A 26,725-nucleotide genomic window follows, 5' to 3' on the forward strand; every position below is an offset into this window, starting at 1 on the left:
GAGTCATAACAAAGACTAAAACCTGATTTGTCTGGCTTGACACTCAGCGTTAAGGAGATTGATTGGAGGTACGGCCCTGTGATAGACTAGCATCCTGTCCAGGGGGTGTACTTGTACATCAAGCTGCCTCATGTTACAGAAACAGGAGAAGGGCTCCTGCCCTATGAGTCGTTCCAGCTCGAATATGCCAAGGCTCGTGCAAGGCTACTTAATAACATGTTTCCATAGGCTACGGCTCAGTCCTCCATGGAAAATAGAAGTCAAAGTCAAAGAGTTACAATAAAATCCCATTAAATCCTTGTTTTCTTTGTCCACCCATATTACGATGAGCAGAGGCAAATGCCACACGGTTGGAATCCATTCCATTTCAATCCATCAACCCATACATTTTTTCATACATTTGTTTTTCATGAGATTGATCCCAACGGTGATACAGTATTCCCGGAGAACTCTGTTCCCATTGAGTGCTGTAATGTAGCTCTGTCTGTCTGTGTGATGGCTGTAGTGTGGGTTAGACCTATAATTACCCTGGATGTTCAGAGAGAGCCACCGTAAGGCCTGATCCTGTTCCCATTGACCTGACGCCACCCTAAGAACCGGACGCACGCACGCACGCACGCACGCACGCACACACACACACACACACACACACACACACACACACACACACACCTACCCAGTCACCTACCCAGCAGTCTGTCTGTCATGCAAAGGTCCAGCAGACCCGCCTCTCTCTTTGGTCCCAAAGTAATTGAAGGGGCGGTGTGTAACCACAAACCAAACATCATGAGCTGAATAATAACACTGACCCTGAACCAGTTGGAGAGAACTGAAAGTATAGTACAGTAATCAGGCTGTGTGTGTCTGGGCTTGGAGTACAGGGTCAGTTTGACTGGACAGAGTGTGTTTTGTGTGAATGGACTGGCCAGAAGGCTTGAGTGGGTCAAAAATGAACTGGAATGGATGACCGTTGCGGTCATGACTTGTCGGTCAGAGAAGAAGACTGGAAAACTTCTCACAGCATACGGCTGGTTTCCTGTAGTCTTAGAGGGCCTTGAAAAGGAGAGAGATAAACAAGGAAAACAGTAAAAGTACAAATTACTTTCCTGTACAATTATACAGTAATCATTGGTTTGACAAGATGTTTTTCACAAATGGTTACCATATATTGTTCATATGTATGCATACTTACTGTTTCTGCCCTGTGAAGTGCACATACACTTGGTACAGCCTTGGTGGTCCTCCATTTTACAGATTGATACATTTCCCAATGTTCTTGGCTTTGCCCTGACCTCTCCTCTATAACCTTTCTTAGGTGAATAGGCCATTCTCCCCCTGCTGACCTGTTACAAACCTAAACAAATCCAGGTGCTTGGCCTTCTAGCCTATAGCCTCCTACCTCTGACCTTTACCCTCTCTCCTTTTCCCTCTCACCCTGTCACTAAGCCATGACCTTTTCCTTCCCCCCTAGGCTCCCGGACAAAGGCACCATGAGGTCAGCCTGTCTCTCCCTGCTCCTGGTCACAGCGTGCTGGTCACTTCCCTTCCGCCAGTCGGGCTTCCTGGACTTCATGATGGAGGATGAGGCGGGCTCTGGCTTGCCAGAGGTGCCCATCGAGCCCAGCGTGGACATCCCCACCATGCCCGAAGGACCCAAGTGCCCCTTCCGCTGCCAGTGCCACCTGCGCGTGGTGCAGTGCTCCGACTTAGGTGAGACACTCTCCCAATAAATTATATGTAACATCATAACAGTATGTACTTCTGTGATTCAATGTGCTTTCATGAGCTGAGGTTAATTTGTAATACAGACAACCTGTTTCATCAGCTCGTCTCTCCCTCTCTCGTCTAACTGAGGCAGTCCCTTAGTTTACAAGATACATCTTCCTGGTTCCCAAAGAGATGTTCCCTCCATCTGGGGACCTCAGAGAAATGTTCAAAGAGTGTCTGGCGTTTGATCTACCCATCATCAGCTCGTTAATTGGCCTAAAAGAATATCGCCCCAGCCTGACCACTTTAAACGCTCTCAGATGCAGTGAATTTCACGCTCTTCTGCGACGATGACATAGTTTTGCCGTGACTTTGGCCTTTGTCTAATTTTCCTAATTGTTTTTGCAGACGCAGGGATATAAAAGGTTAGCGGGGCTTGGGAAAGTCTTGAACTCACCCCGGTTTAACAAGCCCAATGTTCTAAAGCGTGTTTTTTTCTCCGTCAAATCGCTCCTTTCTCCATCCCCTCCGGAGGCAAACGAACTCTGCCACGAATTAGCCGGGCGCTCTGTTTCCACGCAGTTAAAATTATTTACTTGATCCTCTTAATTGTTTGTTATAGATGATCCTGTTCGTTTGCTTCATTCACCCTTATGCTTTGGCCTGACTCATCTCTAGGACTACTGCTCTGCCAAGGGAAGTCACTGACCCAGTTGTTTGGCTGTAGCTTATGTAGCTTGTATAACTTCTCTTCTCTATGACTTTGGTTGGTTTTGGGGCTTTACTCTTGTTTTAAAAGGGAGGAGCAGGGGACGAATACTGGAGACAGACAAAGACAGAGTGAGGGGTACAGATGGACTGGGATGTATGCACAGAGAGGAGAGAGAGAAGAAAGGAAGAGACAGAGAAAGAGACAGAGACCTGTGAAAGAGAAGGAGGAAGAGGGACAGAGAAAGAGAGGAGGGAAATCAAAGAAACCGTGAGTTTCAGTGGAGGAAGAGAAAGACACAGACTAACCCACGCAGCCAGCCAGCCAGCCAGCCAGCCAGCCAGACAGCCAGCCAGACAGACAGACAGACAGACAGACAGACAGACAGACAGACAGACAGACAGACAGACAGACAGACAGACAGACAGACAGACAGACAGACAGACAGACAGACAGACAGACAGACAGACAGAACAACTCCGACAGACAGATGGAGAGACTGATGATCAGGAAAGGGCTGGTTCCATTACCTCACTGGGTCCTGTTAGCGCTGAACGTCTCCCAGGAGCCCCAGAGTTGGATCCTCATGTCTGGCACCGGCTCCTCTGGCCTGGAGACTGCATCTGTTCCCCAGACCTGCTGGCACACACACAGGCCTGGGAGGGGAGGGGGCTGGATTGGATTGGTTTGCTTTCCATCCTTTTACAGTTAGAAAAGTGGATGATAAAGGAAAAGTTAGCACAGAGCCTTATTTCTGCAGGTGTCCAGCTGGCGGTGTGTGCTACAGTTATCAAATGTGTATGTGCAGAGATGAAGCGGGAAGTAGGGCAGAGGCTAGTAGTCTAGACGTTCACCAGACGTAGTTACAGTACATTTATTTAAAAAATACTTTTGGCAATTACTCGACAGGCATTGTGGTGTACAGGGTTGGGCAGGTTACTTTCTAAATGTAATCCATTACAATTACTAATTACTTCTCCAAAATTGTAATCAGTAACGTAACTTTTGAATTACCCAAATTCAGTAACGTGATTACATTCTGTTACTTTTAGATTACTTTCCCCTTAAGAGGCATTAGAAGAAGACAACAATGTATGTTACCAATTGAACATCATCTATTGCAGGATAAATCAGTGTTAAAGTTTACATAACAGGCCATATATGGATATTACATGTAATTTTATGGGTTGGTTATGTTGACATCTTCTAACCCATCGCTTTCTGCCACATATAATAATATGATTCAATTATATCTTTACATTAAAAACCAAAGTCCATCAGAATTCCAGTCATTCCAATAAATGTTATACCCCTTGATCGTTAAGAATAGGACTTGGAAGTATAGACTAGCCAAATTGTTTTACCTGTGCATAACCCTAAACCTAAGGACTAATTAGCCAGCCCTACTCTGTTGTTTATGATGTTGTTGTCATGGAGGACTAATTGGGCTCGTTGATTCGAGTTAAATGCTCGAATAAATGCTGTGCTCATGGAATGGCATGCATTGAGCACTACTGAAAAGTGCTATTTACGTGTGAAAAATGAAAGCAATATGCTGCGTTTTTGGCTATAGGCCTATTGTTTACCTTTTTGTTGATGACACTTTGATATCTTAATAATATGCAGCTGTTTAAAGGGTAAATCCACAGATGAAACAATAAGAAAATGTCTGCCCCGCCTCTGTTTTGGTTCAAAGCTGAGGGATGAGCCTGGAGTGATATAACCACTCTTAGATTAATACCCTCCCAAAAGATTTAACCATGTTATGAGGCTATACAGTGTTTGTTTACATTTATAATGTTTACAAACATTGGAGTAAAACAAGCTTATATTCTGGATTCTCATGGAGTGTGACAGTTGAACTAAGCTCATGAGGCATTTATAAGTTATATTCTTCAAGAATCAATGGACATACTGTATATATAATTTATAAGTCCACAAATGGATGTAGAAACTACAGACTGCCCCTTTAAGTATATAAAAAGTGTGCAAGTTTGAGCACGTGTCAATTAGGCCTATGGATTTCTACATTTCTTCCCAGCATGAATTAGATTGAGCAATAAAAGCCCTATATTGGGGCAGCAGCATAGCCTAGTGGTTAGAGAGTTGGACTAGTAACAGATAGGTTGCAGGTTCAAGTCCCTGATCTGACAAAGTACAAATCTGCCGTTCTGCCCCTGAACAAGGCAGTTAACCCACTGTTCCTAGGCCGTCATTGAAAATAAGAGTTTGTTTTTAACTGACTTTCCTAGTTAAATAAAGGTTAAATAAAAAATGTATTCTATAAGCGTGGATCTGCACTATGCAGCTGTTGCAAGAACAACAACATTTTTCACTGGTTTCAAAAACAATGATTGATAGACAGCTTGAACTTCTTGAATTCAAAACATTATTTGGTTCAAATACACATTTAAATTTGTGAACAGCCATCCACAACAACCACAATCGGTAAGGTGCAAATAGCTAAATGAGGGAGCAGTGGTGTGATTCACATCAATGCGCTGTGTAGATATCAATAATAAGTGATATCCGTTACACCGTAGACTACACCACCGCTGTCATCCTTACCTCCAAGCGTTTATTCAAATTGGATAATCTTTGGATGCCAAAAGCAGTCGCACCATTGGAAGCCATAGCTTGGATTGTAGCCTACAAAAGCCTATTCCTGCTCTTTTCCCTCAATCCATCAAACACATTTGGTGTGTCATCATAGTGGTCTCTGACTCACTCAGGTGGAACAAATGTGCTCCTTTTTTCAATGCTGATTTAAAATGTCATTGGGAAAACAGAGAAGTGTCAAATATTTATTTTTTCAAACACTCTTTCTGAATTAAAAAGTAATCCTCAAAGTAATCATCTATTTTTTCAAAAGTATCTGTAATCTGATTACTATATTTTTGCTGGTAACATAAAGGATTATGTAATCTGCTACTCCCCAACCCCGGTGGTGTACTTTCAAAACAGGTTCCTTTCTTTCTGAGTTAGGAAATTAGGTTTAATGAACACAAGACTCTTCATAAAAAAATGCTCGGTTTCATTAAGGTTTAGATTAAAAACAGGCTGATGTTACAGTCGTCAAAGACCTTCATCTGACAGGGATATAATGTTCCCAGTTCCCTTGAACTATCCTATCTAGGAGAGTTTGATTTAATGGGTCCCTATGTGTCAACAGGTGCTGTGGATGACAGAAGCCCTTCTTTTTCCCAATGCTCTAACTGAACTGAGTCATTACTAGTGTTGCTGACAGACGTAGCTACACTGTGCTGCTGTAAATGGACAACGTAATGGAAAATTCACGCTCAACTCAGGGACAATCAGACCCATAATGACTGAACAGACCTTCCCCTCACAAGGAGAGAAAGGATTGCAGGGCTGGATATTTTTAAATGTTGCAATTAATGCTTGGATGTGCTGAAAGCATGAGGGCGAGAGGCCAGGGAAATCATATGCTTGATATCACATTCATTTGGCTTTGAAATTGCTACAATAAAGGGACTATGTTGGCATTCAGCTCCTATTTTTCTAGTCTGCCACTTGTCAAGAGGTCATGTTACCGTGCCAGTATCTCAACAAGAACAGAGCGTACTATCTCAACCTCTGGTTTCTCGCACTTATGTATCAGCCAAGCCGACTTTCTTAAATGGAAACATAATCTGCAGAGCACTGAGACGATCTGACCAGCCATTTTATCCGTGACATTGCTATGGAAATGCTCCCAAGTTTGAACAAAAACATGTTTTTTTTTTATAGATGTTCTTACTTTTAATGGAAGATTCAAATCAAATCAAAACCAATTGTATGAGTCACATGTGCCGAATACAACCTTACAGTGAAATGCTTACTTACGAGCCCCTAACTGACAGTGCCGTTTCAAAAAAATAAGGATAAGAATAAGAGATAAAAGTAACAGGCAATTAAAGAGGAGCAGTAAAAAATAACAATATATACAGGGGGGTGCCGGTATGGAGTCAATGTGCGGGGGCACCGGTTAGTTGAGGTAGTATGTACATGTAGGTAGAGTTAATTAAAGTGACTATAGATGACAACAGAGAGTGCCAGTGGTGTGGAGAGAGGAGGGTGGGGGGGGCAATGTGAATAGTCTGGGAGGCCATTTGACTAGATGTTCAGGAGTCTTATGGCTTGGGGGTAGAAGCTGTTTAGAAGACTCTTGGACCTAGACTTGGCACTCCAGTACTGCTTGCCGTGTGGTAGCAGAGCGATCAGTCTATGACTGGGGTAGCTGGGGTCTTTGACCATTTTTAGGGCCTTCCTCTGACACCGCCTGGTATAGAGGTCCTGGATGGCAGGAAGCTTGGCCCAAGTGATGTCCTGGGCCGTTCGCACTACCCTCTGTAGTGCCTTGCAGTCGGAGGCCAAGCAGTTGCCATACCAGGCAGTGATGCAACCATGCTCTCGATTGTGCAGCTATAGAACCTTTTGAGGGTCTGAGGACCCATGCCAAATCTTTTCAGTGTCCTGAGGGGAATAGGTTTTGTCATGCCCTCTTCACGACTGTCATGGTGTGCTTGGACCATGTTAGTTTGTTGGTGATGTGGACACCAAGGAACCTCTCAACATACTCCACTGCAGCCCCGTGGATGAGAATGGGGGTGTGCTCAGTCCTCTTTTACCTGGAGTCCATAATCATCTCCTTTGTCTTGATCACGTTGAGGGAGAGGTTGTTGTCCTGGCACCACACGACCAGGTCTCTGACCTCCTCCCTATAGGATGTCTCGTTGTTGTCGGTGATAAGGCCTACCACTGTTGTATCATTGGCAAATTGAATGATGGTGTTAGATTCATGCCTGGCCGTGCAGTCATGAGTGAACAGGGAGTACAGGAGTGGGCTGAGCATGCACCCTTGAGGGGCACTTGTGTTTAAGATCAGCGTGGCGGATGTGTTGTTACTTACCCTTACCACCTGGGGGCGGCCCGTCAGGAAGTCAAGGATCCATTTGCAGAGGGAGGTGTTTAGTCCCAGGGTCCTTAGTTTATTGATGAGATTTGAGGGCACTATTGTGATGAACGCTGAGCTGTAGTCAATGAATAGCATTCTCACACAGGTGTTCCTTTTGTCCCGGTTGGAAAGGGCAGTGTGGAGTACAATAGAGACTACATCATCGGTGGATCTGTTGAGGCGGTATGCAAATCGGAGTGGATCTAGGGTTTCTGGGATGATGGTGTTGATGTGAGCCATGACCAGCCTTTACATTTACATTTACATTTAAGTCATTTAGCAGACGCTCTTATCCAGAGCGACTTACAAATTGGTGCATTCACCTTATGAGATCCAGTGGAACAGTCACTTTACAATAGTGCATCTAAATCTTAAAGGGGGGGGGGGGGGAGAGGGAATACTTATCCTATCCTAGGTATTCCTTAAAGAGGTGGGGTTTCAGGTGTCTCCGGAAGGTGGTGATTGACTCCGCTGTCCTGGCGTCGTGAGGGAGTTTGTTCCACCATTGGGGGGCCAGAGCAACGTTTCAAAGCACTTCATGGCTACAGACGTGAGTGCTACGGTAGTCATTTAGGCAGGTTACCTTAGTGTTCTTGGGCACAGGCACTATGGTGGTCTGCTTAAAACATGTTGGTTTTACAGACCTTGACAGGGAGGGGTTGAAAATGTCAGTGAAGACACTTGCCAGTTGGTCAGTGCATGCTCGCAGTACACGTCCTGGTAATCCGTCTGGCCCTGCGGCCTTGTGAATGTTGACCTGTCTAAAGGTCTTACTCACATCGGCTGCAGAGAACATGATCACACAGTCTTCCGGTACAGCTGGTGCTCTCATGCATGTTTCAGTATTATTTGCCTCGAAACAAGCATAGAAGTAGTTTAGCTCATCCGGTAAGCTGTGCTTCCCTTTGTAGTCTGTAATGTTTTGCCCTTTGTTATTAAAGGTTGGGACCAGTGAGTGTGACCATAGGCACTATAAATACATCCATTACACATAGGTGGCTCATAGCAGAAGTCTGTTGTCTGCTATTCAGTCTTTCTTTTCAAATCCTTCCAGAGGACAAAAACCCTGAGACTAAACATCTCAACCATACTTTCCTGCGACTTGACTCTCAGTAACTGACCTCTCATCCCTGTCCCCCTCTCCTACACGTAGACACACTCTCTCCAAACTGTTTACCGTACCAACCACGTCAGCTCTGACTGACAGAATGCCATGTGGTTCACCTCACACTGCTAGAGGAAAAGAAAGAGAGAGAGAGAGAGAGAGAGAGAAGGCGATGGATGGAAAAGGGGATTGAGTAGATGAGAAAGAGACGTGATGGAAGGGTGAAGGGATATGAGAGAAGGACATGAGGAGTGAGAGAAGATATTAAGTGGGAGATGGAGAGAGGGAGCACAGTGGTGATATGCCGCACAGTGAGAGCCTACAGACAGCTGTGTGGAGGATTGTGGGGCTTGGGCAGGATAGGAGAAACTGATAGGAAAGCCATCTGAGCTGAAGAGAATGTTTGTGTAAGTGGGGCGTGCTCAAAGCTTTTAAGCCAAAGTGTGTCTGCATATGTGGAGTTTAAAAGACACAGCATTTAAGCCCTGAATGACTAAACAGTTTATTCTAGAGTCAACCGCCGTCCTCTAGAATGGAAACGAGCCATGTGAACCTTGACCCTTAGACATTGTGTTGTTTAGATGACTTGTGGTAGCTCTCTGTGTTCGCCCTCTATTTAAAACAATACCCATAGAATAGAATAGAACAGAACAGAACAGAACAGAATATAGTAGAATATGCAATAATAGAATAGAATGGAATGGAATAGAACACAAGAGAATACAATGGAATGGAATGGAATAGAATAGAAGACAATAGAATAGAATATAATAGAATAGAACAGAATAGAACACAATAGCATAGGATGGAATAGAATATAACAGAACAGAATATAATAGAAAAGTTCAAATAGAACAGAATAGAACAGAATCATATTCCACAAAAATACATCATTTACCCAATACATCTACATAGTGTATACATCATTTACCCAATACATCTACATATATTTCCCTCAGTGTTCTCCCTCAGAACATATGGTTCTGGTTTACCAGTCATATAGACAGATGACATTTACTGTCTTAGTGCCAAATAATGCAATGTACTCTCCAACCCAAACTGTATGCAATGAGGTCAGTGTCCAGGTATGTGGACACTTGAAATTGACGGAAATTCATTTTGAGTCCCATTTCCGCACTGTGTGCCATAGATTGTTTCAATGCTAACTCATGAGGTATCTGGTATCACTCATGTCTGGACTATTACCATGAAACCCATCATACGTTGGTTCTTTGGGGTTATTCACTGTTGACATGCTAAACATTTTGACATTTCTGACTTGCTAACTGGTTGAACTCGGCACAGTTAGCAAGTCTGAAATGTCCTAGTTTCCTTGTTCCGACGAGCACGTGAACGCGCCATAATGTCTCCACCACACTCTACTGCAAACTTCATTTCCCATTAGCTAGCAGGCACAGCTGCAGCACAGCTCAAGAAGTCTCCTGTCACCTGGACAAACATACCATAGACACGGCCAAGCGTTCACACACACACTCCTTGTCATGCCTCATCATGCACACAAACGCTTATGGCAGGGTTGGGCCAAACCTAATTTCATTCAACATCATTAACTCTGAAATTGAATGTAAAATACAATTAAATAAAAAAAATGGGTAAATGAATGAATTAAAATCACATGAAACTAGCTTCAACGGACTGGCCTAGAAGTATCTCTCCTCTCCTTCCTGTTTTGTCTCGGTCTGTGAGTATCTCTACTCTCCTTCCTCTTCTTCTGCAGGGCTGAAGAGTGTTCCAGATGAGATCCCTGCAGACAGCACCCTGCTGGACCTGCAGAACAACAAGATCACTGAGATCAAGGAGAATGACTTCAAGACTCTGAAGGGACTCCAAGTAAGAGTTTAACACTCAATATGTCCCCTCCACTAAACACTCAATATGTCATCTAAACATGTCCCCTCCACTAAACACTCAATATGTCCACTAAACACTCAATATGTCCCCTCCACTAAACACTCAATATGTCCTCTAAACATGTCCCCTCCACCAAACACTCAATATGTCCACTAAACACTCAATATGTCCACTAAACACCCAATATGTCCACTAAACATGTCCCCTCCACTAAACACTCAATATGTCCACTAAACACTGAATATGTCCCCTCCACTAAACACTCAATATGTCCTCTAAACATGTCCCCTCCACCAAACACTCAATATGTCCACTAAACACTCAATATGTCCACTAAACACCCAATATGTCCACTAAACATGTCCCCTCCACTAAACACTTAATATGTTCACTAAACACTCAATTTGTCCACTAAACACTGAATATGTCCACTAAACAATTAATACTGTATGTCCACTAAACACTTAATATGTCCACTAAACAATTAATACTGTATGTCCACTAAACACTCAATATGTCCACTAGACACTCAATATATCCACGAAACACTTAAAACTGTATGTCCACTAAACACTCAATATGTCCACTAAACACTTAAAACTGTATGTCCACTAAACACTCAATATGTCCACTAAATACTTAATTAATACTGTAGGTCCACTAAACACTCAATATGTCCACTAAATACTTAATACTGTATGCCCACTAAACATTTAATACTGTATGTCCACTAAACACTCAATAAGTCCACTAAACACTCAATATGTCCACTAAACACTCAATATGTCCACTAAACACTTACAACTGTATGTCCACTAAACACTCAATATGTCCACTAAACACCCAATATGTCCACTAAACATGTCCCCTCCACTAAACACTTAATATGTTCACTAAACACTCAATTTGTCCACTAAACACTGAATATGTCCACTAAACAATTAATACTGTATGTCCACTAAACACTTAATATGTCCACTAAACAATTAATACTGTATGTCCACTAAACACTCAATATGTCCACTAGACACTCAATATATCCACGAAACACTTAAAACTGTATGTCCACTAAACACTCAATATGTCCACTAAACACTTAAAACTGTATGTCCACTAAACACTCAATATGTCCACTAAATACTTAATTAATACTGTAGGTCCACTAAACACTCAATATGTCCACTAAATACTTAATACTGTATGCCCACTAAACATTTAATACTGTATGTCCACTAAACACTCAATAAGTCCACTAAACACTCAATATGTCCACTAAACACTCAATATGTCCACTAAACACTCAATATGTCCACTAAATACTTAATACTGTATGCCCACTAAACATTTAATACTGTATGTCCACTAAACACTCAATAAGTCCACTAAACACTCAATATGTCCACTAAACACTCAATATGTCCACTAAACACTTACAACTGTATGTCCACTAAACACTCAATATGTCCACTAAACACTCAATATGTCTACTAAACATACAAATTGTCCACTTTGTTGCAGCTTTTCACCAAATACTGATTGGCCCCGTACTTTTTGCATTTTCCAAAAAACTGATTCACAATTCGCCATGTTGTATCAATTCTTCTAGGGAGTGCAATGTTGACATCCCTTGAAAGTATACACCAGAGTGAGTGTAGAAACCTGAAAGTGTTGGGTAGGAGAGAGCTGGGTAGGAGAGAGCTGGGTAGAGGGCTGGGTAGGAGAGTGTTGGGTAGGAGAGTGTTGGGTAGGAGAGAGCTAACGGGAAAACACTGAAACTGGACTTGAAGCCGGGTTTTGTTGGATGACATCTTAACAGGCTTGTTATACATGCAAAAGTATCGGCTGGGGCGAAGCAGTGGAAATCGGATTTATCTCTGGACTTTCTTGAGACAAGAGGGAGCTTAAGTGTGTGTGTGTGTGTGTGTGTGTGTGTGTGTGTGTGTGTGTGTGTGTGTGTGTGTGTGTGTGTGTGTGTGTGTGTGTGTGTGTGTGTGTGTGTGTGTGTGTGTGTGTGTGTGTGTGTGTGTGTGTGTGTGTGTGTGTGTGTGTGTGTGTGTGTGTGTGTGTGTGTGTGTGTGTGTGTGTGTACTAGTGTGTGTGTGTGTGTGTGCGTGCCTGCCTGCGTGCCTGCGTGTGTGTGTGTGTCTCACGTGTGTATACTTTTTTTGGAGAGCTGATTTCCTGATCACATTCCAAACCACTACATGTTTAACTAACATGTTTAACTAACATGTTTAACTAACATGTTTAACTAACATGTTTAACTAACATGTTTAACTAACATGTTTAACTCGGATCAAGGATCCTAAAAATAGTCTACCAAAGGAAACAGCACTGTAACCATTTGTTTTAACCACAGGAATCCAGGTACCAATGTTCCCCAGGTGCCATGGAAACTATTCTCCTCTGGGCCATCGCGTGACCTCTCTACACGTGTATAGCTTTCTGACCTGTGATAAATAGCCTACCTCTGTGAAACGGCCCACACTGTTTCCACCCCCGTACATTAGTTGTTCTCTCCGGAGGGAATTTGCTGCATTCTCTGCATTCTCCATTCTTCCACCCCCGTCTGCAGCCTTGAGTAAGGAACGGTCCACTAGAGACACAGCAATTTCTCTTGCGGAATTTCTCCGAAATTGCCTCCAATCACAACAACCCTGGCGCCTGTGCTCTTTCAGACTAGGTCCAAGGGTGTGTTGGGATTACTGAACAGATGTTAAAAAACAATCTCACATTTCAGTTACCTTGGATACGTTCAATTGAGTCAGTCCATACTTGGGAAATGTAATCAACCAGTCTGCAATAGGTCGAAAACACCGTATTTTGTTGATGTCAAGCGTTTAAGACGCTCGTCAAAATAGTCCAGTCTGTTCGTGAAGCTATTTTTGCAACCTCACTATGATATAATGAAAAGTCTTCGTTTAATTACTTCATTTTATACACATAAACAATGATCACATACACCCACATTAAAGTAGCCAGTGACAGAACACATTTCAGAGTAACACATCATTGCCAATGATAACACTGTTTGCTTTTACCTTTCTTTAACTAGGCAAGTCAGTTAAGAACAAATTCTTATTTTCAATGACAGCCTGGTGGGTTAACTGCCTGTTCAGGGGCAGAACGACAGATTTGTACTTCGTCAGCTCGGGGATTTGAACTTGCAACCTTTCAGTTACTAGTCCAACGCTCTAACCACTAGGCAACCCTGCCGCCCTATATATTGCAATAATGTAGCTAGCTATCTCAAATAGAAAAAGCAATCTCAAATAGAAAAAGCAATCTCAAATAGAAAAAGCAATCTCAAATAGAAAAAGCTATCTCAAATAGAAAAAGCTACCTCAAATAGAAAAAGCTACCTCAAATAGAAAAAGCTATCTCAAATAGAAAAAGCTATCTCAAATAGAAAAAGCTATTTCAAATAGAAAAAGCTATCTCAAATAGAAAAAGCTATCTCAAAAGCTATCTCAAATAGAAAAAGCTATCTCAAATAGAAAAAGCTATCTCAAATAGAAAAAGCTATCTCAAAAGCTATCTCAAATAGAAAAAGCTATCTCAAATAGAAAAAGCAATCTCAAATAGAAAAAGCAATCTCAAATAGAAAAAGCTATCTCAAATAGAAAAAGCTATCTCAAATAGAAAAAGCTATCTCAAATAGAAAAAGCTATCTCAAATAGAAAAAGCTATCTCAAATAGAAAAAGCTATCTCAAATAGAAAAAGCTATCTCAAAAGCTATCTCAAATAGAAAAAGCTATCTCAAATAGAAAAAGCTATCTCAAATAGAAAAAGCTATCTCAAAAGCTATCTCAAATAGAAAAAGCTATCTCAAATAGAAAAAGCTATCTCAAATAGAAAAAGCTATCTCAAATAGAAAAAGCTATCTCAAATAGAAAAAGGTATCTCAAAAGCTATTTCAAAAGCAATCTCAAATAGAAAAAGCAGTTTCCCATTTGTACATTAGCATAGATATCTACATAGTAATTAGCATTGCCACAAACATACAAATTATAATTAGCAAAACATACACATTAGCATTAGCTTAAATATAACAGGGATTGCTCTCTCTCCAATCTCCCCAGACCCTGATCCTGGTGAACAACCAGATCACAACAATCCACCCCAAGGCCTTCATTCCCCTGGGCAAGCTGCAGCGCCTCTACCTCTCCAAGAACCACCTCAAGGAAATGCCCGCCAACATGCCCAAGAGCCTGCAGGAGCTTCGCATCCACGAGAACAAGATCACTAAGATCAAGAAGGCCTCCTTCGAGGGCATGGCCCAGGTCATCGTCATGGGTATTGACCAGACCTGGGTTCAAATACTATTAGAAATCGTTCAGATATTTTGTGCCCTTGCTTTAGCCTGCCTGTATTGCCTTAATGACAAGTCTGTTTTCTTCTGTTGGGTGCATAATGAACTCAACCCATCCCTTGTTCTGTACTCAAATTCCATATGATAGAACTAGTCTAATCCTTAACACACATACTGTATACAGAACACACAGTCACTTGAACATGTTTTCTTAATTGACTGCATAGTAGCAATAGGACAGGAGCAAGATAACAAGTTTTGTTAATTGACTGCATAGCAGCAATAGGACAGGAGCAAGATAACAGGTTTTCAGCTAAAACGTAAACATAAAACATTACAGTCAGAAACTGTTTTCTCTGTTTTCTTTTCTGTCTCCTCCTCCGATTGTCTTCCTCTCTGTTTATCTTCCTCTCTGTCTACCTCTCTATTTATCTTCCTCTCTGTCTACCTCTCTATTTATCTTCCTCTCTGTCTACCTCTCTATTTATCTTCCTCTCTGTCTACCTCTCTATTTATCTTCCTCTCTGTCTACCTCTCTATTTATCTTCCTCTTTGTCTACCTCTCTATTTATCTTCCTCTCTGTCTACCTCTCTATTTATATTCCTCTCTGTCTACCTCTCTATTTATCTTCCTCTGTGTCTACCTCTCTATTTATCTTCCTCTCTGTCTATCTCTCTATTTATCTTCCTCTCTGTCTACCTCTCTATTTATCTTCCTCTCTGTCTACCTCTCTATTTATCTTCCTCTCTGTCTACCTCTCTATTTATCTTCCTCTCTGTCTACCTCTCTATTTATCTTCTTCTCTGTCTACCTCTCTATTTATATTCCTCTCTGTCTACCTCTCTATTTATCTTCCTCTCTGTCTACCTCTCTATTTATCTTCCTCTCTGTCTACCTCTCTATTTATCTTCCTCTCTGTCTATCTCTCTATTTATCTTCCTCTCTGTCTACCTCTCTATTTATCTTCCTCTCTGTCTATCTCTCTATTTATCTTCCTCTCTGTCTGTCTCTCTATTTATATTCCTCTCTGTCTACCTCTCTATTTATCTTCCTCTCTGTCTATCTCTCTATTTATCTTCCTCTCTGTCTATCTCTCTATTTATCTTCCTCTCTGTCTATCTCTCTATTTATCTTCCTCTCTGTCTACCTCTCTATTTATCTTCCTCTCTGTCTGTCTCTCTATTTATCTTCCTCTCTGTCTGTCTCTCTATTTATATGCCTCTCTGTCTACCTCTCTATTTATCATCCGCTCTGTCTATCTCTCTATTTATCTTCCTCTCTGTTGACCTCTCTATTTATCTTCCTCTCTGTCTATCTCTCTATTTATCTTCCTCTTTGTCTACCTCTCTATTTATATTCCTCTCTGTCTACCTCTCTATTTATCTTCCTCTCTGTCTACCTCTCTATTTATCTTCCTCTCTGTCTATCTCTCTATTTATCTTCCTCTCTGTCTATCTCTCTATTTATCTTCCTCTCTGTCTATCTCTCTATTTATCTTCCTCTCTGTCTACCTCTCTATTTATCCTCCTCTCTGTCTATCTCTCTATTTATCTTCCTCTCTGTCTACCTCTCTATTTATCTTCCTCTCTGTCTATCTCTCTATTTATCTTCCTCTCTGTCTATCTGTCTATTTATCTTCCTCTCTGTCTATCTCTCTATTTATCTTCCTCTCTGTCTACCTCTCTATTTATCTTCCTCTCTGTCTATCTCTCTATTTATCTTCCTCTCTGTCTATCTCTCTATTTATCTTCCTCTCTGTCTACCTCTCTATTTATCTTCCTCTCTGTCTATCTCTCTATTTATCTTCCTCTCTGTCTATCTCTCTATTTATCTTCCTCTCTGTCTATCTCTCTATGTATCTTCCTATCTGTCTATCTCTCTATTTATCTTCCTCTCTGTCTACCTCTCTATTTATCTTCATCTCTGTCTATCTCTCTCTTTATTTCTGCTCCCTCTGTCTCTTAATACTCCATCTCCCTTAATTCTCTCTCTGTCTCTCTGTCTGTCTGTCTCTCTCTCCCTCCTTCTCTTTCCAGAGCTCGGCTCCAACCCCCTGAAGAGTGCAGGGGTTGAGGCTGGGGCTTTCGGGGCCCTGAAGAAGGTCTCATACATCCGCATTGCAGACACCAACCTGACAGAGATCCCCAAAGGTACTGCCCTCTCTGGTCACCCCATCACAAATCATCCTTCCCTCCAGTCCCTTGAAGGGATCATAGGAAATCTAACACAAGGCTAGGTATGAGATCCATTACATAGCTTTCACCTATCCAGCCATGTCAGATCATTTCACTGTGAGGATCCAACTAAAGAATATGGAAAATAACATGTCATTTGAATAAAGGATGGCTGTAAGGATTTTGGCCACACTACAACAACAAAAGAAGTATTCAACATACTGTATAATTCTAAGGCAACCAGCTGCAATGGGATTGTGAAAATGTTTGTTGAGGAAACGCACAACAATAGTTGGTGTGTGAACATTTTGTTGAGCATACTCACAACAATAGTTGGTGTGTGAACATTTTGTTGAGCATACTCACAACAATAGTTGGTGTGTGAACATTTTTGTTGAGCATACTCACAATTGCAACTTAATGCCTTTCAATTGTACGTTGAATCAACATCTTATTATTTTTTACAGTGCAGGGCCTGAATCTCTATTTTCAACCAGGACTGGTTTGAATACTTCACAGCTCAATAGCTCCAGCTAAAACAAAGGAATTCAAGTTAACGGCGAGGATCTCTTACTCAATCGACCACAGACAAAATCATCAATCATCTTGCACTGCAAGAATGCACATGTGGATTCATAGGCTCCACTGAACAATGGTTACAGTGTGGAACCTAGACAGGAAAACTAAAACAGCATATTCATTCAAAGGTGTGTAAGATGAATGTTATCTGGTCTATTGTGGGAATCTGGCAACCAGTTCAGATCGAATAGTACTCAGAGAGAGATCCTCTAATCTAATGCTTTAATAGGAATAAAAGGGATGAAGGATAGGCCTCTGGATGTTAGAGGCTGCGTCTGAGTTTGCATCCTATTCCCTATATTACCTAGTCAAAAGTAGTGCACTAGGGATTAGGGTGCCATTTCAGATGCATTAGACTTAGTATGGATTCAGCGTCCTACTGGCATACTGTATGTAGACATTAACCACTTACCTTCCCCTCACCATAAGTGCTGTGGTTTCCCCGGTTGTTTGTCCTCTCGTCACTGTCTCTCTCCTGTGGGTTGCCAGGTCTGCCCTCCTCCCTCTCCGAGCTCCACCTGGACAGCAACAAGATCACCAAGGTGCAGGCGGACAACCTGAAGGGCCTCAAGAACTTGGCTAAGTAAAGATGTTTCAACACTTCTACTCAATGTTTCAAAAACTTTTTTTTTCCAAAACAGTTGATAAATGCTCTTGACGAGGACAAAGCATGCTTACAGTATTCTTCTTCACTGGATTTGATGAGTGGGTCAACACTCATGTAGAATGTATGCACACATGACTGTAAGTCGCTTCGGATAAAAGCGTCTGCTAAATGGCATATATTATTATTATTATTATTATTATATAAGTAGTCCACACACACACACACACACACACACACACACACACACACACACACACACACACACACACACACACACACACACACACACACACACACACACACACACACACACACGCACACGCACACGCACATGTATGTATTTCAAACCTCAGCAACAATCCTGGGTTAGTTCAGTTATATAAGGAGTATTTGAATTGATGCGGTGCTTCTTGGCATTAATGCCACTAGTGTTTTTTGTACCACATCGTCTCATTCACTGGAGCAGCATGTCCAAAACTCCCAGTTTGCCCTGTACTCTGCTAGTACTGTCTCTCTCTGTGTCTCTCTCTGTGTATCTCTCTGTGTCTCTCTCTGTGTCTCTCTCTGTGTCTCTCCCTCTGTGTCTCTCTCTGTGTGTCTCTCTGTGTATCTCTCTGTGTCTCTCTCTGTGTCTCTCTCTGTGTCTCTCGCTGTGTCTCTCTCTGTGTATCTCTCTGTGTATCTCTCTGTGTCTCTCGCTGTGTCTCTCTCTGTGTATCTCTCTGTGTCTCTCCCTGTGTCTCTCGCTGTGTCTCTCTCTGTGTGTATCTCTCTGTGTCTCTCTATGTGTCTCTCTGTGTATCTCTCTGTGTCTCTCTCTGTGTATCTCTCTGTGTGTCTCTCTCTGTGCCTCTCTGTGTATCTCTCTGTGTCTCTCTGTGTACCTCTCAGTCTCTCTCTCTCTCTCTCTCTCTCTCTCTCTCTCTCTCTCTCTCTCTCTCTCTCTCTCTCTCTCTCTCTCTCTCTCTCTCTCTCTCTCTCTCTCTCTCTCTCTCTCTCTCTCTTCTCTCTCTCTCTCTCTCTCTCTCTCTGCCTTCGTCACCACTCAGTAGTCCACTCTGCTCAACTCTGAGTGAGTTCTGCAATTAGAGTCCACTGCTGTATTTGTGGAAAGTAGCCAGGGCTTGAGAAAGAGCTATACATCATTACCAGATCTAAACCAACCAGACAGACTCACTCAGAGAACCCAACCTCTGGTTCTCTCTCACTCCTTGTGGCTGTGCCTGTCAGAGCTCTCTCACTCTGTCACTCCGCTTCGAGAGTAGGAAAAGACTCATGCCAAAGTAGGGAGACTAAACAACAGAAATATCCTTTCAAGCAGTACAAGGCAGTTTATTTTGGAAGAGCTACAGGATTCACTGAAAATATTATTTTCTATTTTCCGGATTGGCAACACATTCGCGAGCAAGTATTTCATTTTGTCTACGAAGTTGGTCCCTTGGCAAAAGTAAAGCCTCTTTCTCATTTGCTAGTCTACATTCTGCCCATGGTTTTCATTGGCAGAAAACCAGTTTGTGTCTTTCCCATTGGATGTTTTCTTTCTCCCATTGGTTTTTATACATTCTGTACGTTGGGACTTGTAGGGACAGCTCAGGGCTTCGTGCCCTCTTTTATCTCTCTTCTTCTGTACCTCTGTCTCATTGGCTCTTTTACACACCATGTCTCTTTCCCATTTGCTCTGACACATTCTGTGTCTCTCCCCATTGGCTGGTTTGTCTCCTAGGCTGGGTCTAAGCTTCAATGAGATCAGCCAGGTGGAGAACGGTTCTCTGGCCATGGTTCCTCACCTCAGAGAGCTTCACCTGGACAACAATGCCCTGACCACCGTGCCTGCAGGCCTGCCTGACCACAAGTACATCCAGGTGGGTTCCACCGGACACACAGGTGTCCCGCCACACCTGGGAGAATGTGTAGAGGCTTCATGTCCATGGATGTTCCACCGGACACACAGGTGTCCCGCCACACCTGAGAGAATGGGTAGAGGCTTCATGTCCATGGATGTTCCACCTCACACAGGGTTTTCTCAGGAGGGTGTAACCATTACAGATCAATCTCATGATGATGATGATGATGAAATAAATATTAATAAGTTGATTAACACAGAAATGATTTTCTGCCATTCAACAAAAGGAATTGTGTTAGCTTCATACATGACCTTTCTACATATATAATGTTCATTTCCAGACATCCCTCCCTCTAACCACTCATTGTGGTTGATATGTTCCCAGGTGATCTACCTCCACAGCAACAAGATAGGGGTGGTGGGCACCCAGGACTTCTGCCCACCGGGCTACAATACCAAGAAGGCCATGTACTCTGGCATCAGCCTGTTCTCCAACCCCGTCCCTTACTGGGAGGTGCAGCCCATCACCTTCCGCTGTGTGTTCGACCGCTCTGCCATCCAGCTGGGCAACTACAGGAAGAAGTAGAGAAAAAGTAGACCACCCCCAGAGAGAGAGAGAGAGTGTGTGTGTGTGTGTGTGTGTGTGTGTGTGTGTGTGTGTGTGTGTGTGTGTGTGTGTGTGTGTGTGTGTGTGTGTGTGTGTGTGTGTGTGTGTGTGTGTGTGTGTGTGTGTGTGTGTGTGTGTGTGTGTGTGTGTGTGTGTGTGTGTGTGAACCGCAGCCCCCATCCACGACACTGATCGGCAACTTTATCCCCATTTTAAAACCATAACGAACATCCAATACAGTTTTAACAGTTACAGTACTTAATGTTTTCATGAGCAAAGACAGAACAGTTACCATAGATGGCTTAGTAATAACTCAAACCAGCTCTGTGTGCAAACAGTTGATTTATAACAGTCCATGTGTCATTTGTACATTTCATATTCTACAACAGTAATCACTGGCATTATCCTGTAACAGGTCCTCCATACACAATAAAACGTCAACTCATGAAATACTGTAACACCACCTCATGGTAGTTATCTGTCAAAAAGCTCAACTTAAAGGGGATGTCACCCACTTTTCAACCTCATTTTCATTATCTCCATTACAATACCATTGTCTACATATGTGAAAAAGTCCCATTTCTATGTTTTGTAGAAAACAAATATCAAGTTAAAAAGATATACCCAATGACATCATCAAGACAATACTATCCCTCTGGCTAGAAACTCGTTGCAGGTTTGGAAAATCACTGTTTTTAAAAAAACGTTTACTCCTACCCTGTGATGTCACAGAGAAGCATTTTTTTAGGACCTTTCTCCTTATCTTTTTACCCACAGATCATAGACTAAACGTGTCGTTTCCACACATGTAGACACTGATAAGGTGCTGGAGATAATGAATATGAGGTTGAAAAGTGGCGGAACTGCCCTTTAACAGAAGTCTGTGCAATGGTTTGGAAGTGTGTGCCCTCAGATTGCATGACTGAAATGTTATTTTGTGTGTGAAAGAAACATTATGAAAGACAACAAAAATATTTTCAACAACAACAACAAAATATCTATGACCACTTTGAAAAAATGTACACGTTTAACCCTTTAATACCTCACACATGTCAGCGGGTTGAGATTGGCCGAAAAAACATCCGAAAAATCTGAATTTGCCCGGTGTAGACATGTTGTGTGCAACAACGTGCACAAATCTGTGACAATTACAGAAGGTGAGCTGACCTGCGGAGCGGGCAGCCAAGGGTTAACTCCTGTCTTAATATCATTAACACCAGCTAGGATACGAGAATGTACTAGAGTATATTACCTGTGTAGTAGCTAGCGTTCAAAGTGTACCTTCACAACATGTCATACTATTTGAAAGATTCCCGATTTTCTTTCTGTCACATTGTAGTCGATTGCCATGTCTCCTGCTTGCTTCACTGTTGATGTCAAGTTTTGTTGTTTTTACGAAATGTTCCCGACAGTTTAAAGATTTCAGATTTTCCGGAAAGCATTTATTTCTTCTTCTACACATTCCATCCCCCCATCTGTCATGTAACATCAGCTCATACAACCAAGATGAAAATAGCTCTTAAAGATGTAGAATAAACAATATATACGTTCCGAAACAGAAGCCCAAAGATCTATACGCATGCTTTTCTTCTTTTGACTTGAAGCAAGGTTGTGGTTTCTGGAATGCCATGTTAATGCCTGTTATGTTTCTCTTCTTTTCTTCTTTGCCTTTCTTGTCTTCTTCTTCTTTATAAGTCTGAAGAGAATTGGAGGCTTGCAGGCGGACTGTCATGCCTTCAGTGCCCATGTTAGTGTGAATGTTTGTATGTATAGACGCTGTATATAAATGCTGTATAAGAAAAACTCTCATTGCTTAAAAGCACAAGCACTTACAGTAGTTCAGACTTAATATATCAGCAATAAAGATGTTCCTCTCTTTTTTTCCAAAGCTTCCTGAACCAAATAAAAATACCAATTAAAAAGCAGCATTTTTCTGGGGGTGTCGCCATCAGAGGTCATAACCCTTGGTATGTTCACGTTGTGTGTGTCGTTGTCATAGAGTTGGAAAGAGGGCCCACCTCCTATCTTTGACATTGTTGCTTCTGTGACAGCAAAGGTTTTGTGGCAAGTGTGCCCTCTAACCAACTCTATGGTTGGTGTGTGGAGGGCGCTACTTGCCCTGTCGCTAGCTGTAAAATCTATGGAACAGTCAAACGAGTGTAGACTTCACAGTGATGGACAGAGTTTCCTGGTGAACAAGGTCGTGAGGAGGAACAGGTGTGACACCGGAGAAGGCAGGCGTGAAAAGATTCACACTGTAATATTCTATGGTCACACACCAAACACAGAGTACCGGAGAGACTCTTAGAACTCCCTTAAAAGTTGAAAGGCCCTCATAACAAGTATGCATAAGTGACTTTGTGCAAAACAACAACTATATCCATATGGTGAAATATCAAGGCTTTAGGGGATTAATGGGCTATCAAGACTGACTTGAATGGTGTATTTATAAGGGACAATGTTTTCTGTAGTTGCCAGCACTATTGTTGTGCTGGCTCTCTGTTGAGAAGTCCAGGGAGGAAACAGGATCCAAGGTAAACAGTAAGAGTGGTGTAATGTAGATATACAGAATAATATTATATCAACAACAAGCTGAAGGCAACAATAGTGTTAAAAATCACATCGCTTCAGTGAATATGAGCTACATTTATGGATTTTATATTAAATATTTAAATGCGACAACTAATCAAGTAAAATGTAAATTGCCTATGGTTGTGGTTGAATAGTCTTGGGTATCAAGATACATCGTAAATACTGTATATTGTTTAATAGCTGACAGATTTGATACGAGGCCAGTGACACCCAGATAACTGTGGTAAAAAAAAAGAAGATTTCTCCCCAAAAACATAACTGCTCTATAGGGGATATCTTCAGTCTTTTTCATGAATCATCCCGCAACAGGCAGCATGCCCTGGACCTCGCAACATGCAGCATGCCTTGGACCTCGCAACAGGCAGCATGCCTTGGACCCCGCAACAGGCAGCATGCCCTGGACCCCGCAACATGCAGCATGCCCTGGATCCCGCAACAGGCAGCATGCCCTGGACCCCGCAACAGGCAGCATGCCTTGGACCTCACAACAGGCAGCATGCCCTGGACCTCGCAACAGGCAGCATGCCCTGGACCTCGCAACAGGCAGCATGCCTTGGACCTCACAACAGGCAGCATGCCCTGGACCTCGCAACAGGCAGCATGCCCTGGACCTCGCAACAGGCAGCATGCCTTGGACCTCACAACAGGCAGCATGCCCTGGACCTCGCAACAGGCAGCATGCCTTGGACCTCGCAACAGGCAGCATGCCCTGGACCTCACAACAGGCAGCATGCCCTGGACCTCGCAACAGGCAGCATGCCTTGGACCTCACAACAGGCAGCATGCCCTGGACCTCGCAACAGGCAGCATGCCCTGGACCTCGCAACAGGCAGCATGCCCTGGACCTCGCAACAGGCAGCATGCCCTGGACCTCGCAACATGCAGCATGCCCTGGACCCCGCAACAGGCAGCATGCCCTGGACCTCGCAACATGCAGCATGCCCTGGACCCCGCAACAGGCAGCATGCCCTGGACCCCGCAACAGGCAGCATGCCTTGGACCTCGCAACATGCAGCATGCCTTGGACCCCGCAACAGGCAGCATGCCCTGGACCTCGCAACAGGCAGCATGCCCTGGACCTCGCAACAGGCAGCATGCCCTGGACCCCGCAACAGGCAGCATGCCCTGGACCTCGCAACAGGCAGCATGCCCTGGACCTCGCAACAGGCAGCATGCCCTGGACCTCGCAACAGGCAGCATGCCCTGGACCTCGCAACAGGCAGCATGCCTTGGACCTCGCAACAGGCAGCATGCCCTGGACCTCGCAACAGGCAGCATGCCCTGGACCTCGCAACAGGCAGCATGCCCTGGACCTCGCAACAGGCAGCATGCCTTGGACCTCGCAACAGGCAGCATGCCCTGGACCTCGCAACAGGCAGCATGCCCTGGACCTCGCAACAGGCAGCATGCCCTGGACCTCGCAACAGGCAGCATGCCTTGGACCTCGCAACAGGCAGCATGCCCTGGACCTCGCAACAGGCAGCATGCCTTGGACCTCGCAACAGGCAGCATGCCCTGGACCTCGCAACAGGCAGCATGCCCTGGACCTCGCAACAGGCAGCATGCCTTGGACCTCGCAACATGCAGCATGCCTTGGACCTCGCAACATGCAGCATGCCTTGGACCTATGAACTATTGGAAGGTTGTGTTAACAACAAAGATAGACACTTTAAAACAAGTTTGCTCCCTTGACTCGTTAAAAAAAACCTTAGGAAACCCGATATAGTATATTTACTGTGATAGTATTGATATCATTCATGGTGTAAGATATGTCTATAAAGCCTCCATGATTCCTTGCAGATGTGGGTCACTTACACACACAGAGATACCAGACAATACACATATTGCATATTGACAGGGAGATATTTATACAGCAGTGTTTCCCAAACCTGCCTGTGAGTTCTCCCAACTGGTCAATTTATTTTCAAACCTAGATTAAAATCAGGTGCGCTCAGCCTGGCCTCAGAGCCATACGAAACATACTGTAATGAAACAGCAGCGACCTTCGAGCCCGAGGTCCGACGCGCTATCGACTGTGCTGCAAAAGCATGCTCTGTGTGGCAGGGTCGATTTCCACGCTTATAAACCCAGGGTCGATACAATACTATACATATAGGCGAGTTGGTTGTTTAGCAACAAAACCAACGCGTGCGCAACTATGGGGCAAAATTTGATTGTTGACAACATGTCAATTATATTTAGTCTCCAAATGTTTACTGAAAACAAGTAAATTTGCACAATGTGCACTTGTTGTCTCTTAAATACGTTGTTACAGTTGTTGGTTAGCTAGCTAGTGAATTTCAACCATATTAGCATTGACATGAAATCAGTCAAAACACCTCAAAACAAGACGTGGAATCAAGAACAAGATTAAACCTCGTGAAACGAGCCACCTATGATTCCCCACATGGCAGCTTGTCATTTTCGCTAGCTTTCTGATCGTTCAGAATCATAACAAAGCACGACTTCCGACCACTTCGATGTGCGTGCATCATTTCCGTGACATTGTCAGCCAACACGTCTATTTTTGAGCACCTCTAAGACATATGATATGCACTAATGGTCTAGTTACTTCAGACAGAAAGTATGGAGGTTGGTCGGGGAGGAAGGGTGTGCTTAAACCGTCTAGCAAAAGGTTGAATGTTCAAGTCACCCCAACTGTAGCATTTTAGCAGGATTGGGTAAATTACTTTCTAAATGTAATCCGTTAGTTACTAGTTAGTCCAAAATTGTGAATAGTAATGTAACTGTTGGATTACCCAAACTCAGTCAAATAATCTGACTACTTTCAGTTTCTTTTGGATGACTTTCCCCTTAAGAAGCATTAGAAGAAGACAAAAAGGATCCATCAAATGCAGTTGGTGTGTCATCATAGTCTCTGACTTTCAAAGTATCTGGAATCATATTATTGATTGGAATGTTTTTGCTGGTAACTGATTACAGTTTGTTTGTAATCAAATGACTACGTAATCAGTTACTCCCAAACGTTGCATTTGAGTTGAACCCTTCTCCTAACCCTTATTCTAACCTTAACCCAATTCACCTCACCTGGAATATATGAGATGAGGGAATGGTACAGTCGTCTGGTGTTTTGTACCTCTTGTCACAGTGGGGCCTGTTATTTAGTGTGAAATACACAGTAATACTAAATGCTCTACAGAATGATCTTCTCTAACAGAAGAAAAGGTTGGTGACAAATAAGCCTATTCTACTAGAACACAAATTGCTCTGTCCATCATTTCTACAGAGATTTATGATTTGAATGACTTGCTGTATAATCAAACAAGGTCTTCAATTAAATAACTGTCCATAACATAAGGATTACCAGAGAGCTATTTGACAGGGCTGGAGCCCCAACCAGTAAGGTGATTGGTGGACGTTATAAGGAAGGTGAAGCATGTAGATCCATGACAGGAATGCATCAGTGTTGGAGCCTCTGGCAGTGGCACACACACATCTGTTAGTCACACTACAGCGTCATGGATCTCCTGCCCCTCTCTGTCGCCCCCATGTGGTGGGTATTGTCTTCTCTCCATCGCTCTCTCTGTCAACCCCCTCTGCACACACACACACACACACTCTCTCAGTGTGTGTGTGTGTGTGTGTGTGTGTGTGTGTGTGTGTGTGTGTGTGTGTGTGTGTGTGTGTGTGTGTGTGTG

General features: G+C 43.0%; 1 protein-coding gene across 1 annotated transcript in view; it reads left to right on the forward strand.

The window, feature by feature from the left end:
* The window catches only part of LOC124013701 (decorin-like), a 32,832-nt gene extending 10,433 nt beyond the window's left edge, over window positions 1–22,399 (forward strand). Inside the window, exons 2-8 of the mRNA XM_046328133.1 lie at window positions 1,472–1,710; window positions 10,217–10,329; window positions 14,434–14,647; window positions 16,701–16,814; window positions 17,907–18,000; window positions 19,748–19,886; window positions 20,253–22,399. Of these exons, the coding sequence (XP_046184089.1) occupies window positions 1,491–1,710; window positions 10,217–10,329; window positions 14,434–14,647; window positions 16,701–16,814; window positions 17,907–18,000; window positions 19,748–19,886; window positions 20,253–20,453 (1,095 nt within the window). The 5' untranslated portion in view covers window positions 1,472–1,490 and the 3' untranslated portion in view covers window positions 20,454–22,399. The remainder of the gene's footprint in view (window positions 1–1,471; window positions 1,711–10,216; window positions 10,330–14,433; window positions 14,648–16,700; window positions 16,815–17,906; window positions 18,001–19,747; window positions 19,887–20,252) is intronic.
* The last annotated feature ends 4,326 nt before the right edge of the window (window positions 22,400–26,725 follow it).

Source organism: Oncorhynchus gorbuscha, linkage group LG25 (genome assembly GCF_021184085.1).
Source record: "Oncorhynchus gorbuscha isolate QuinsamMale2020 ecotype Even-year linkage group LG25, OgorEven_v1.0, whole genome shotgun sequence".
In the NCBI taxonomy this organism is placed as follows: Eukaryota; Metazoa; Chordata; class Actinopteri; order Salmoniformes; family Salmonidae; genus Oncorhynchus; species Oncorhynchus gorbuscha.